This window comes from Dromiciops gliroides, chromosome 4, assembly GCF_019393635.1.
Source record: "Dromiciops gliroides isolate mDroGli1 chromosome 4, mDroGli1.pri, whole genome shotgun sequence".
Classification (NCBI taxonomy): domain Eukaryota; kingdom Metazoa; phylum Chordata; class Mammalia; order Microbiotheria; family Microbiotheriidae; genus Dromiciops; species Dromiciops gliroides.
The window spans coordinates 85,037,747-85,051,806 of NC_057864.1; the positions used below are offsets into that span (position 1 = coordinate 85,037,747).

Here is a 14,060-nt window from a genome sequence, read left to right on the forward strand (position 1 = left end):
ATTTCCTACCTCCCAAAGCATCACATTCCATATTGGGGCATTTCACATTCTTTGGAAGTTTTTAATTATATCCTGCCTACACCAGTTTCTAAGTCCCACCCATTGTTCCTAGTTATGGCAAGTGGGGCCTTTAAATCTTAAACCCTTTATCATAAAACAGATCTGAATAACGGATTCCCTATGTCTTCATTTTCTCTAGACTAAACATTTTCAGCTCCTTCAACCCAAGATCCTGCCATGATCTTGAAGATCTTTTCAGTTCTGGCCACCTTCCTATGAATGGCTCCAAAATTATGGAAACTCTTTCTAAAAATTAATTGATCAGAATGGAACACTTTCTTACAGTTGTCTTCTGACACAGGCTCTAGAATTAAAGAACCTACGTTCAAATCCTGCCTCTATCACCTACAGTACAAGGGATATTGGACAAGTTACTTAAAAGTGCCTTAGTTTCCTCATTTATAAAATTAGAGGTCCTACAAGAGAGATAGCGAGGTCACTTCCAAATCCACAGCAATGTTCTTATGATCCTAAGACTATCGCCTTCCTCTTTTTGAACAATTTCATAATGGAAACTTCCAAAAAGGAATTCTTTGTATTCACAATGTTCATTCATTTTTGAATTTTCATTCTACTAAACCCTCCAGATTTTTTAGATGAATTTCTCTCTACCTATGTCTCCCTATCTTAAAATTGTGAAGTTGTTTTCTTGAGATGGAAGACATACATTACATGTCTCTTGATTAAATATATTTTTTCTTAATTCAATTTATCATTTGAGCCTATTGAGCTAATTTTTGATCCTAACTATAATCCAATGTACAATTAGCTGACGGTTTTTAGTTCTGTGGCATCTGCACAATTGTTAGGCATGGTATCTATGCCTTACACACACACAGATGCTAAATAGCACAAGTCTAAGGAAAAAGTGTCTAGGTCTCTTGTATTCAGACTTCCTTTTAACTTGACATTTACTTATTAGCCACAACATATTAAGTCCAATCACTCAACTAGCATTATTATCATCTAGCTCGTATTTTTACATTTTTTCCCCACAAGGAAAGCATGTGAGACAGTGAAAAGCTGCCTACAACATTTCTCATTTCTACCAGCCTCATGGTGCTAAAGCATCATGAGAACAAAAAAATTCAAAAAGACCCAAGAGATCTCTAGTTCATTGCTCTCTAAATGTGATGTACTGGGATATAGGAAGAAAATATTAGCACTTCTATTTATTTTTACATGTATATAAAGAAAGAAACTGATTTTTGGTCATATTTAACATGAGGTTTAAGGATACAGGCACCCTCATTCAGTTCACATGTCTTAGGGTCACATATCATTTATTGTACCAAAAAAAAAAAACTTAAGGGAAAAAAAAAAAAGGTAGTTTTACAATGGAGAGGAGCTGTCCATGACATTCTCACTGGTCTATTCACTTCCAGCATATACTAACAAATAGCAATTCACAACGACCTGCTCCTGTGGATTTCTAGATTATATTATCTAAATTTAATTAAACTGATAAAGCATCATGTAATAGACAAGTAGTTTAAATAGATTCTTTTTTGTTTGGTTGATTTTTGGGGTTTTTTTGTTTGTTTGTTTGTTTGTTTTTGGTGAGGCAATTGGGGTTAAGTGACTTGCCCAGGGTCACACAGCCAGTAAGTGTTAAGTGTCTGAGGCTGGATTTGAACTCAGGTCCTCCTGACTCCAGGGCCAGTGCTCTATCCACTGCGCCATCTAGCTGCCCCTTTAAATAGATTCTTGCAAAGAAATCAAGGATTGAAGATAACACTAATACTTTGAGCACAAGTATATAAAATCAAAATGGTAGAACTGACTGTTAATAATCCTAGTATTAGTTCTTCACTTACTTTGTGAGTTAAAAGCAATTACAATTTGATTAAACCTAACAAGGAATTTGGTTAAGAAAATCAAAAGTACCAAGATTACTTTAAATACGGATTTTTTTTATTTACTAGCATTAATGATTAGCCTTACCTAATGTTTTTGGGGTTTTAGATATTAATAACAGTGTGAAGCCATCACAGCAAGATATTTTTTTGGTGACGCAATTGGGGTTAAGTGACTTGTCCAGGGTCACACAGCTAGTAAGTGTTAAGTGTCTGAGGCTGGATTTGAACTCAGGTCCTCCTGACTCCAGGGCTGGTGCTCTATGCACTGCACCACTTAGCTGCTCCAACAGCAAGATATTTTAAATCTAAGCTTTTTCTTTGCTAAAATAGAAAATGTAAATGTCACCTACAAAAATTATATTCGTACATCTTAAAAACATGGAAATATAATTTTCCTAAATATTTAAAAATCTTCCAAAGAGCTTCTGTAAGTTTTAGACCCATTTGTTACATGTACAAAAAATGCAACACTAATTAATTTGCCAAAACAACTGATATCAGGGAAGACAGAAACTTAGCTGAAATTCAACCAAAAGCCTTGCAAAATTGGTGGGTGGGGTTGTAAAATGAGTGCCATTATTTAGTTTGCCCAAGTAACAACAATGCACTTCAGCCATTTAGATTTGCCATATATAATTTCGTGAAGTATATTTCTCAGGTAGCACAGTCTTTACAACCAAGTATCAGAATATGTTGAACTGAGAATTATACTTACAATTTGCTATATGACAGTGTTAAGCCAAAATAATAGTGCAACATACTTATCTATACTGTTCTCAGTGAAAATATTATTAATGATAAATTTATTGAAACTAAAATGGTTATTTCTGGTTTTAATAAAATAGTCTTCCTAAGCCTCAATTTAATTATCTATAAAATGCGGTGGTTAAACTAGATGGCTTTTGGGATTCCTTCCAGTTCTGAATCTGTGTTTTTACACATACACATATCTGTATATTTACACACATATCTAATTGTCTATTTTTATATCATCTTTTAAATTTGTCCAATTAGTATATGTTTTAGGGTTTACATATTGAAAATTTGTGTACATATATATGTAAACATATATTTATATATAAGTATAGTAGGATATAGGTAATATATAAGCAAACAAATATCTATAGATTGGGTAGCACATGCTCCAAACTTTCTATTTGTAGGGGTACACAATCAAAAGAGTTTGGAGACTACAAGAGTAGTTTAAGAAACTAAGATTTCTCATTTACTTCCAATGAACACCAAGCAAAGTTTCTGGAGAGAAAAAAATCAAAACTCATGAAATTCACTCACTGCCTTCAAGTTAATGGTAAATTTACATTCACACAACTTTATGATCTTGACCCTGTTCAATAGAAAAGAATCAGTCTTCTGTGAGCTAATTAGGATAGTTCTAATTTTATACTGCCTAATTAAAAGGCTTGAGGTTCAGCACTCAGCTCCCAGGTAAAATTAGTGTCAACTCTATCTCACAATTACAAATGCATACTGTAAAAGAATAGGAAACAAAATAATACTCAGCTAATTTTAATGGTAGCTAATGAATATTTCAATTTTTCAAAGGAAGAAAAATATACAACTGCAGAACAAACTCATACCTTTATGGCAGTGGATGCAATTTGAATGTGGTGAAGTCTCCGCAGTGTGCTGTCCCTGTCGATGAAATAGGAAGCAGCAAGTTGATGAAGAGTCTCAAGAGTGACTGAGGAACTATTGGTTGTAGAATCACTTCCTTCTGATCTCTTGCTCAACTTCCGCTTATCCACAAAAATTGTGAGTGACTCCTCTCCTACATCAAGAATATATTGAGTCAGTCATCAACTCCCATTGATTATATTATAAAATAGTTCTTATGTATTTTCCACTCTGACTCAAACTACTCCTTTTCAGACTCTTGAAATATCTTCCCTTGGCTGTCATGATATGCTCCCCCATCAACATTATGTAGCAGTGATTACACCACTATATTGTTCTGAAAACATGTTGGTCTCTCAATTTACTAGAGGAAAAAAAGTCAAAATGTTTTAGCTCATCAAAGAGCATGCATAGCTGTCATATTCCTACAACCAAAAGGGTTTAAATTCTTCCTTTTTCACACTACAATTCATTTAACATCTCTGAGCCTCGGTTTCTAAATCTATAAAAAAAAAAAAAAACGTTTTTACTAGATATACTCTTGAAACCCTTCTAGTGCTAGGTCTATTATTTAATTATTCCTCTACACTCTTGCTTTCTTCTTTTCCATTCTAATATTCTGCTTTTCCTTTCCTATGATCCAGATAATGGGTACTGTCTGCAATTCCCTTAATAGGCCATGCATTTTCTAGCTTCCCTACTTGTTTTTGCTCACAACATTGCTCTACACATAATGCTCTCTTTATAACCTCTTTGCAAAATTATATTCATTCTTAAAGACCCAACTCAAAATTCACCTACTTTGTAAAACTGTTTCTAATCTCCAAAAGAAAGAAAGTCGTCTTTTTTTTTTTTTTTAGTGAGGCAATTGGGGTTAAGTGACTTGCTCAGGGTCACACAGCTAGTAAGTGTTAAGTGTCTGAGGCTGGATTTAAACTCAGGTACTCCTGACTCCAGGGCTGGTGCTCTATCCACTGCACCACCTAGCTGCCCCAAGTCTTTTCTTTTTATCATTCTCAGCTTACCTTTATACTTTTCCTGACCATATCTTAGGGTACTTATGTAATTCTATATGGAGTTATCATTATTTGCACACTTATTTTGTCTGCCCTACTAGGTATTAATGTGGTTGGAGATAGAGGTTATATACATATATATGGACCTTACTACCTAGTGTGTATATATGTATATATACATATATATATACATATACATATATATGTGTGTGTATATCCATATACATGTGTGTGTGTGTGTGTGTGTGTGTGTATATATATATATATATATATAATTATATATATATAATAGTTTCTCTTTCTCTATCTATGAATACCTTCTTCTTGCCAGGTTATCTTCAGAATCAAGATCACCTGGCAAGATAAGGTACTGGGCACTGAGGTCTTCTCTCTCTCTCTTTCTCTCTCTCTCTCTCTCTCTCTCTCTCTCTCTCTCTCTCTCTCTCTCTCTCCCTGTGCAGAGAAATGGGGGTTAAGTGACTTGCCTAGGGTCACACAGCTAGTAAGTGTCAAGTGTATGAAGCCGAATTTGAACTCAGGTCCTCCCAAATCCAGGGCTGGTGCTTTATCCACTATGCCACCTAACTGCCCCTACTGAGGTCCTTTCTCAAGCTGAATTACCAAGTTTCAGACTGGACTGCATAGAATGCAACTCTGATGGGCTGGCCACATCGGTCAAATGCCAAAACAACTAATTCAGAATTCTATATTTTCTTTTCTTAACCCTGAGATGAAACAGCAAAACTACTGTGGTTTTATATCCCACATGAGAGCGCTATAGACCACTGCTATATTCTTGCATGGGAATGTGGTCTATAACTGTCCAACCTGATGCTTGCTCTAGTTCTTTGGTATCCCCATCTGTTATAATGGCAATATGCCCACTCATAAGGTTCTATTCCACTTTCAAAAAAGCATGTGAGCCAAACAACATACCCTAGGGGGATATCATGCCTCTTCTTTCCTTTCTCCTCAACTTGCTCCCTATGACCCCCATCCTCCAAAGAACAAATCACAAAAAAAATTGATATAATCTTGGTTGAAAATTAATACAAATTAAGAACACATGTTTATCCTGTGAAAGAGAATATTTTTGATGTTTATATTTTGATATTTATAAAGGGACAGCAAATAATATTATCTGAAAATTACATTTCCAATATGTGTTTCTAGAAAGAAAATTAAAACTGATTCAAATACTTGCTCAAATCTCCCTCAAAATCTAGCTTGTATAAAACCTAAATGTTGCTTAAAATTGTGATTTATTACAACATACACCACTAAAAATTTGTTTCCTCAGGAGCATCAAAAGTAATAGCAGCAGCTTCCCTATGACCCTGCGGAAATTTATTTTGATTTGGGGACCCTACCTTTAGGCAGAGATTAGAAAGCCTTAGGCCCTCAGGGTCTCTTCTGTGTGAGAGGTGCTGGTGCCCTTCTCCCTCCACTTCAGCTGAGCCAAAAAGCCCTGTGGGCTGTACAAGACACCAGGTCAGAGAGCTGTGGGGAGGGAGCACTAGCTCACTCCACCCTGAGCGGAACTATCTGAGAGATCTGGGCTTGTCCAGGCCGGGCTCTGGCGTAAGCTGTGCTGAGGCACATGATGCTTGAGCATCCCCCCCCCTCCCCCCGCCCCCAGCCACAGCTCTGGCTGACGGATTGGTTTGGTCTGTGGGGGCGCAAAAAAAGCCCCAAGATTTGAGTGGAGATAAGAAAGATATATATAGACCTGGGAGTTAGACAGCAAGGGAGATAGGATGAGACAAGAAGAACAGGGAGGCCAAAGGACAAGATTAAAGGAAGCTGACAAGATTAAGAGAGCATAGAAACAGACAGAACAGGAGGCAGAGGAGAGCACAGAAGTGGTCAGCACAGAGTACAGGTTGGAGGAAGCGAAGATTAAGGCAGGTGGAGTTAGAAGTGAAAGTGAAGCAGGGAAGCTGGAGAGAAGGAGAAAAAGAGTGAAAGTTAGAGAAAGGTGGAGCATACCCTAAGGCAAGAGGCGGCTATAGCCCTTATTGTATTAAAAAAGTTCCAAGGGCAGCAGGTGGAAGCATCAGAACAGGAATGCAGTCAGGTTGTACATTTTATTTCCCTGTATTCTTAATTTTAATTAGTATCTCATAAATAAACTCTGCTTTGATTATTTAGTTAAGAGGCTTCTTAATATTTTGCTTACCAATTTGGGAGTGGAGCAGTGTGGTGGAACTTTATAAACGGCCCACATTAAATTAACAGCAGTCAGATAACCAAATAGTAAAAAGTTCCCAGATTAGTCCTCCAGTCAGATTAGCCCCAAATTAGCCAAATCATTCAAAATATTTTCATATTCAATGGTGACCATGAAAGGGACTTACAGCCCAATTATATTTTTTCCTAAACTTATAATTTTTCATAAGTCCAATTATATAATTTTTGACTAGATTAGTTAATAATTAATTTTTGTACAGCCCCTAGCCTATATTCATGCTCCAAAAATTGGTGTAGGACTAGCACTAAATTCCTCTCTTATCTTAAAGCAGCTATTTGCATATTTCTAGTCAGGATCTATATCCCTGTTGCAAAGTAACTTAAAGTAGATTTCACTGTAAAGCTTATCAACTCTTCTTCCTTCAGATACCCAAGGCTATAAAGAAGCTAATGTTGTGAAGTTACCCCCAGGAATTTCTCAGCACAAAAAGTTTGTACTACAACTTCACAATCTTGGAGTTTTGCTTCCTATTTACAGACACCTGCCACACAGCCCTATCCCCCTGCAGCAGATACTGATGGGAACTCAGTCTCAAAGTACAAAGCTTTTCAGGAGAGTGAGAGTTAATAAATGGACCCTGTCATGTGAAAAGATCTCCAGGGTTGAAAACTAGGAAACCTGCTACCCTAGTGAATAAATGGAAGTGAAGAAGGTAGTACCATTCAAGTAATACTGACCTATTTTTGATGTTCTGAGGTCCCAGTATTGTACATCTTCAAAAGGATTAAAATTGATATGCAATTTTTTCTCAGTACATAGTAAGAATTAGTACTGACTGAATTTGTTGTTGGAAGATCTATGCTTTCTGGGACCTTGAGCAATCACATTAATGTGTCAATTTTCCTTTAAAAGTGTTATTTTAATGGTAAAGTTCATACTTGAAGATAGTCCATGCTCTGGGCAATGTTATGCATTCATTTTGCTAATATGTGAAACAACAATTCAGTGCTACAAAGATCTATGATTTTACCAGTGTGAGATATCACAATCATCATAGTGACAAAATAACAAATAATGTACAATGATAAATGTTGGAGGGGCTGTGAAAAAACAGGCACATTGATGTACTACTGTTTATGATTCACAGACCTGTGAATGGGTACAGCTCATTTTAGAATGCAATTTGAAATTATACACACCAAATTACTCAACAATTAATTCCCTTTGACCTAACTATACCATTGCTATGCCTCTATGTGAAAGAGATAAAAAAAGAAATAAGGGTACTATACATACAAAATATTATAGCAGCTCTTTTACCAATGGGAAAAACAAAACTGGAAACTAAGAGGATGCTCATCAGTTTAAGAATGGCTCAGTAAATTGTATCATATGAATTTGATGGAATACCATGCTATACAAAATGAGGGGAAAGATTATTTCAAAAAGATATGGAAAGACATATAAGAACTCAAACTAAGCAAACAGAAGCAGAAGAATAATTTCTACTATAGTATACATATTATGAAAATGAAGAATCTTGAAGGCCCTTATAAAAAGATGAAGAATGAAATGAGAAAAACTATAATAACACATTGTACAATAACAATGGAACTGTACAAACAACTTCCTTAAGAACTAGGATTGATACAATGACCATTCAACCACATGGCTAATACTGAAAGACTTTTCAGTTTGGTAGGAAATGCCAAAGTTGGTAGTCTGCTGGCACATTAGAGAACCAAGGGTCACTATTGTGGCATAATTCCACAATGAGTAACACTCATCCAACAGTATCCTTCTGAAATTCCTTAATATAATTCCTTATATTTTGATAACATATAGGTTTTAGAGAAAGATAGCATGGAGTACTGGTTTGAGCCTTGAAGCCAGGAAGCCCTGTGTTAAAGTCTTCCTTTTGCCACATTTGCTCTATGACAATAAGCAAATCACTTTTTTTTACAGTGAAAAAATAATTTCATTTTGTGTATACAAATACATGTAAAATTGCAAAGTGTTTCCACCAATTTCCTTCCAAGCCCTGAAAACTTTGATGCTCTATTCTATGAAAAGACAAAGCTATTATCTTTTTTATTCAATGCCACAGGAAAAAGCCCTCAGAATTTACTTTCTGATTCTATATCATCACAGTCCTCAATGTTCTAACTCTGCACTCCACCCAAATATAAGCCATTATAGAATTCAAGCCTTCTCCCATTTAATCCCATCCCCATGTATCAAATAGAAATGTTTCAATTTAGAAACTGAAATTGAAGAAAAATGAAATAGAATTTTTCCGATATATATTCCCCATTTCACTGTAGAGAATTATTTTATATTATAGATTAAAATGAAAGGTGAGTACATGCTTGAAAAGGAGCATTTAACTCCATCTTATTGATGGTTACTGCTTTATATCTGATGGTTGTACACTATCTTTACTTTCATTAACATTTCAGTAGAACAATAGATTGAATAAATCACTTAAACTCTTGAAGTCTCCAGGAAACTCCCTGAAATGAAGATTAGATCTTCCTTGGTAAAGGGAGTTTCTTCACAAGAAGTTCATCTATGAGGAAATCATAGGTCCAGATTAAAAAAAAAAAGAATGTATTTAAAAACCTTATATAATTATCTCATTTCATCTTTATAATACAGTAAAAGTCCAAAGAATTTATGACTGTATCCATTCCATTCAGATTTTGCTATTATTCCTATGAGAATGAGAGCATAGAACAACACAATCCTTTTCCTTTTCTCTTTTGTTCCCTTTTTTTTTTATTTTTAAAGAAATTCATAATTGGCAATGGATGATTTGGGTTTGTGAATCTGAGCAATGTTTTATGTAACAAGGCCAAATAAGGTTTTATCACTGGATATCTAGATGTCATCATTTTACAGATGAGGCAACTGAGGTTTGAATGTTTGAGTATTGTACACAGGATCAAAAGAGCTAATGTAAGGTAGAAATGGGAATATAGCCCAGATTTTCTGACTTCAAGCTCTACTGCTCTTCCCAGTATATTTTGAGGCCTTGCATGTATGTCAAAAATGTATTTATTTTGAAAAGCCATTAATTTATTTATGTTGGCTGATCAAAATCTCTATAATGCAAATGCATCCCTTTCTACACACTGTAGTCACTTGGTAATCTCATCAGGTCCCATGAATTTAATTATAATCTTTATGAAGATGTCTCTTCTCTTTCCTAACCCTAATCTTACATCTCTTTTTATTGAAGTGAATGTCCTACCATAAACATCATAACCTCAATATGACACAAGCTAAATTCATTATGTTTCCCTCAGAACCCTTCGTTCTTTCATAATTCCTTATTATAGTCAAAGGTACCACCATTCTCCCAGTGACCCTTGATTAGAAGTCAATGTCATCATCAACTTCTAAATCTCTCTAACTCTCCATGTCCAATAAATGGTTAAGTCCTATTTTTTCCTCCTTTGCAACATCTCTCATATATACAACCCCTTTTTCTTCTTCTTCTTTTTTTTTTTTTTAGGCAATGGGGATTAAGTGACTTGCCCATGGTCACACAGCTAGTAACTGTCAAGTGTCTGAGGCCGGATTTGAACTCAGGTCCTCCTGAATCCAGGACCGGTGCTTTAACCACTGCGCCACCTAGCTGCCCCTTTTTTTCTTCTAACACTGCTTACCACCATGGTGTGAACTCTCATCGCTTTACACATGGACTATTGCAGTACATTACTGGTTGGTCTCCCTGCTACAAATATCTCTCCATTCCAAGCTACCTTCCACTCAGCCAGCTAAGTGATCTTCGCAAAGTACAGATTTGACCATGTTATTGTCCCTCCGTTCAGTAAACCCAAGTGGCTTATCACCTCCAGAATAAAATATAAAACCCTCTATTTGTCTTCCAAAGCTCTACATAACCTGGCCCTTTCCTACCTTTCCAGTCTCTTGACACTTTAGTCCCTTACATAACCTCTGCTATCTAGTCACATTGGCCTCATTACTGTTCCTCACAAAAGATATTCCATTCTCCTGAAAGAACATTTTTCTTTGGCCTGCACCCATACTTGGAATGTTTCCCTTCCTATCTCTACCTCTTGGTTTTGATGGCTTTCCTCAAGTCTTAAATAAAGTCTTACATTCTATAAGAATTTTTTCACAGTCCTCTTTAATCTTAGTGCCTTCTTTCTGAGATTATTTTCAATTTATCATATATATATATATATATGATATATATATATATATATATATATATATACACACACACACACACTCACACATACATAGTTTATACACAGTTGTTGACATGTTGTATCTCTTTCCCATTACACTGTGAGCTCCTCTAGGACAGAAAATGTTTTCTTTGTATTCCTAGGACTTAGCACGGTGCCTGGAACATAGTAGGCACTTAAATTCCAGTTGAGTGAACATCCTAGTTAAGATTCTCAGCAACTCTTACCTAGACTATTTCAATACCTTTGAAACTGATCTCACTTCCTCTAAGCTCTTCCTTTCTAAAGCATCCAGATGATTTAGAGATGTCAAAATTATTTCCAAAAGTAGAGGTCTGACCAAGACACTGATCTGTTCACAAAACTCATGTAATTCCCTATTGCCTCTAGAATCAAATACAAACTCTGTTTAGCATTTAAAGTTCATTTACTGGGGCAGCTAGGTGGTGCAGTGGATAGAGCACCAGCCTTGGAGTCAGGAGTACCTGAGTTCAAATCCGACCTCAGATACTTAACACTTACTAGCTGTGTGACCCTGGGCAAGTCACTTAACCCCAATTGCCTCACTAAAAAAAAAAAAATATATATATATATATATATATATAAAGTTCATTTACTGTCTGATTCTGTCCATTCTTAACCAGTGCTATTTGATGTGACATCATTTCACATACACTAGATTGACATACACCAACTGACTTTATTATTTCTCTTCAGCTCACAACGTTGAATTTCCTGGCTCTGTGACATGTATGGGTCATCCACCATGCCTGGAAGCTATTTCCTTTTCATCTTCTTGTCTTAGAATCCTTACCTCCCTTCCATAGTCCAGTTTAAATACTACCTTCTCCATGATGCCTTTCTTAATCCCCCAAGCAATAAATGACTTCTACTTCATTACTTTATTTTTACTTCACTTATTTATATGCATGCTTGGTGTTTGAAAAGGATCTTTCAAAAGAGCAGGTCCTACCATGTCGCTCATCTCATAAAATAGTCTAATGGCTGCCTAGAACCCTTATTTGTTGGTTTGTTTGTTGTTTTTAATTCTGAATTTAAGAAATAAAACAAGCATTTCCATAACATGGTAGTATAGGGGGCACAAGATGATTGTACATAAAACTACAGATTTATTATGTACAATTTGCTACTACTTTTAAATATATAATAAATTTATCATGTAACCTTTTTCTTTCCTCCCCCCCCAGAGATCGTTACCATTAAACATAAATACATATGTATGTATATGTAAGTATATTTATGTATGTGTGTATATATACATATGCATATTTACATATATATACATGTGTAAAATCATTCTTTACATATTTCTATTTTCAGTTCTTTCTCTGGTTGCAGATAATATCTTCCTTCATATGTCCTTTGTAATTAATTTGTATATTTATAATAGTCAAAATGACAGTCATTCAAAAGTGTTCTTGAAATGATATTGTTATTATTGTACACAAGTTCTCTTCATTCTGCTCATTTCACTATTCATTTTTTTCATGCAAGTCCACCCTTGTTTTCCTAAGTTCATCAATCTCATCATTTCTTACAGAACAGTAGTATTCCATCATGATCATAGACAAAAATTTGTTCAGCCATTCCCCAGTTGACAAGCATCCCTGCAATTTCCAGTTCTTTAACACCACAAAGGAAGTAGTTATAATATTTTAGAACATGTAGGTTTCTTTCCTTTTTTTTCCCTAATCATCTTGATTTTTTAAACCCTTCACAATCAGTCCCCAAACTGATTGTCATGACCTGTCCAAAGTTTTTACACTTTATTGCCCTTCCCAAACTCTGTTCTAGTCATACTGACTTTATAGCTTTTTCTCAGAAATGACATTGATTCTCTCACTGATATGCTTTTTCTCAGCTTCTTTCCCTTTTCTGTAAAATAGTCCCTCTCCTTGTTAGACACACCTAGCCCGCATAGTAGAGCCTGGGCCTGGAGTCAGGGAGACTTAAATTCAAATCTAATCTCAGAAATTTATTTGTAAGGTGACACTGGGCAAGTCACTCAACCTCTGTTTGTCTCAGTTTCTTCATCTGTAAAAGTGGCTGTTATAATAAAAACATCTACCTTCCAATATGGCTGTGATGATCAAATGAGATGACAATTTAAAGTGCTTAGAACAGTGTCTGATACATTATAAGCTCTATCAAGGGCAGCTAGGTGGCTCAGTGGATAAAGCACCAGTCCTGGATTCAGGAGTACCTGAGTTTAAATCCGGCCTCAGACACTTGACACTTACTAGCTGTGTGACCCTGGGCAAGTCACTTAAACCCCTTTGCCCAGCAAAAAACAAAACAAAACAAAACAAAAAATCCTTTGTTTGGAGCAACTAGGTGGCTCAGTAGATAGAGCACCGGCCTCGGAGTTAGGAGTACCTGAGTTCAAATCCGACCTTAGACACTTAACACTTACTAGCTGTGTGACCCTGGGCAAGTCACTTAACCCCAATTGCCTCACACACAAAAAAGTGCTATCAAAATTTTATTACTATTAAATGAAATAGTATATGTAAATCATTAAGCATGATGCCTGGGGGCAGCTAGATGGTGCAGTGGATAAAGCACTGGCCCTGGATTCAGGAAGACCTGAGTTCAAATCTGGCCTCAGACACTTGACACTTACTAGCTGTATGACCCTGGGCAAGTCACTTAATCCTCATTGCCCTCAATAAAACAAAAGCAGAAAAACAAACAAAACAAAACAAAACAAAAACTATGATGCCTGGCATGTAACAGGTGCCTAATAAATTCATATTCAAGTCTTGTCCCTTGTTCCTAGTACATCTTAGAATACCATGTTTCTCCAACTTTGATCTCAAGTTCCTCCTACCATATGAAGTCAAGTATTATACTGCTAGAACTCTCTATACCTTCTATGTATTTTGTATATATTTTTGTATAAACTCATGTGTATATATTATCTTGCCATTAGCACAAAAGATTCTTAAGTATAAGGTCTGGGTTATTTTTGTCTTTCTAACTCCAATGTTGGTACAGAGTATTAAATAGATCTCCCTCTCTCTGTCTCTGTCTGTCTGTCTCTCTCTCTCTCACACAC

At 35.8% G+C, this 14,060-nt stretch overlaps 1 protein-coding gene across 5 annotated transcripts in view; it reads right to left on the reverse strand.

Annotated features, from left to right (window-relative positions):
- Window positions 1–14,060, reverse strand: part of BRINP3 (BMP/retinoic acid inducible neural specific 3) — a 551,226-nt gene that overhangs the window by 209,557 nt on the left and 327,609 nt on the right. For all 5 annotated transcript variants that reach the window (XM_043962626.1, XM_043962623.1, XM_043962625.1 and 2 more), the window contains one exon: window positions 3,518–3,708. In XM_043962626.1, the coding sequence (XP_043818561.1) occupies window positions 3,518–3,708 (191 nt within the window). The remainder of the gene's footprint in view (window positions 1–3,517; window positions 3,709–14,060) is intronic.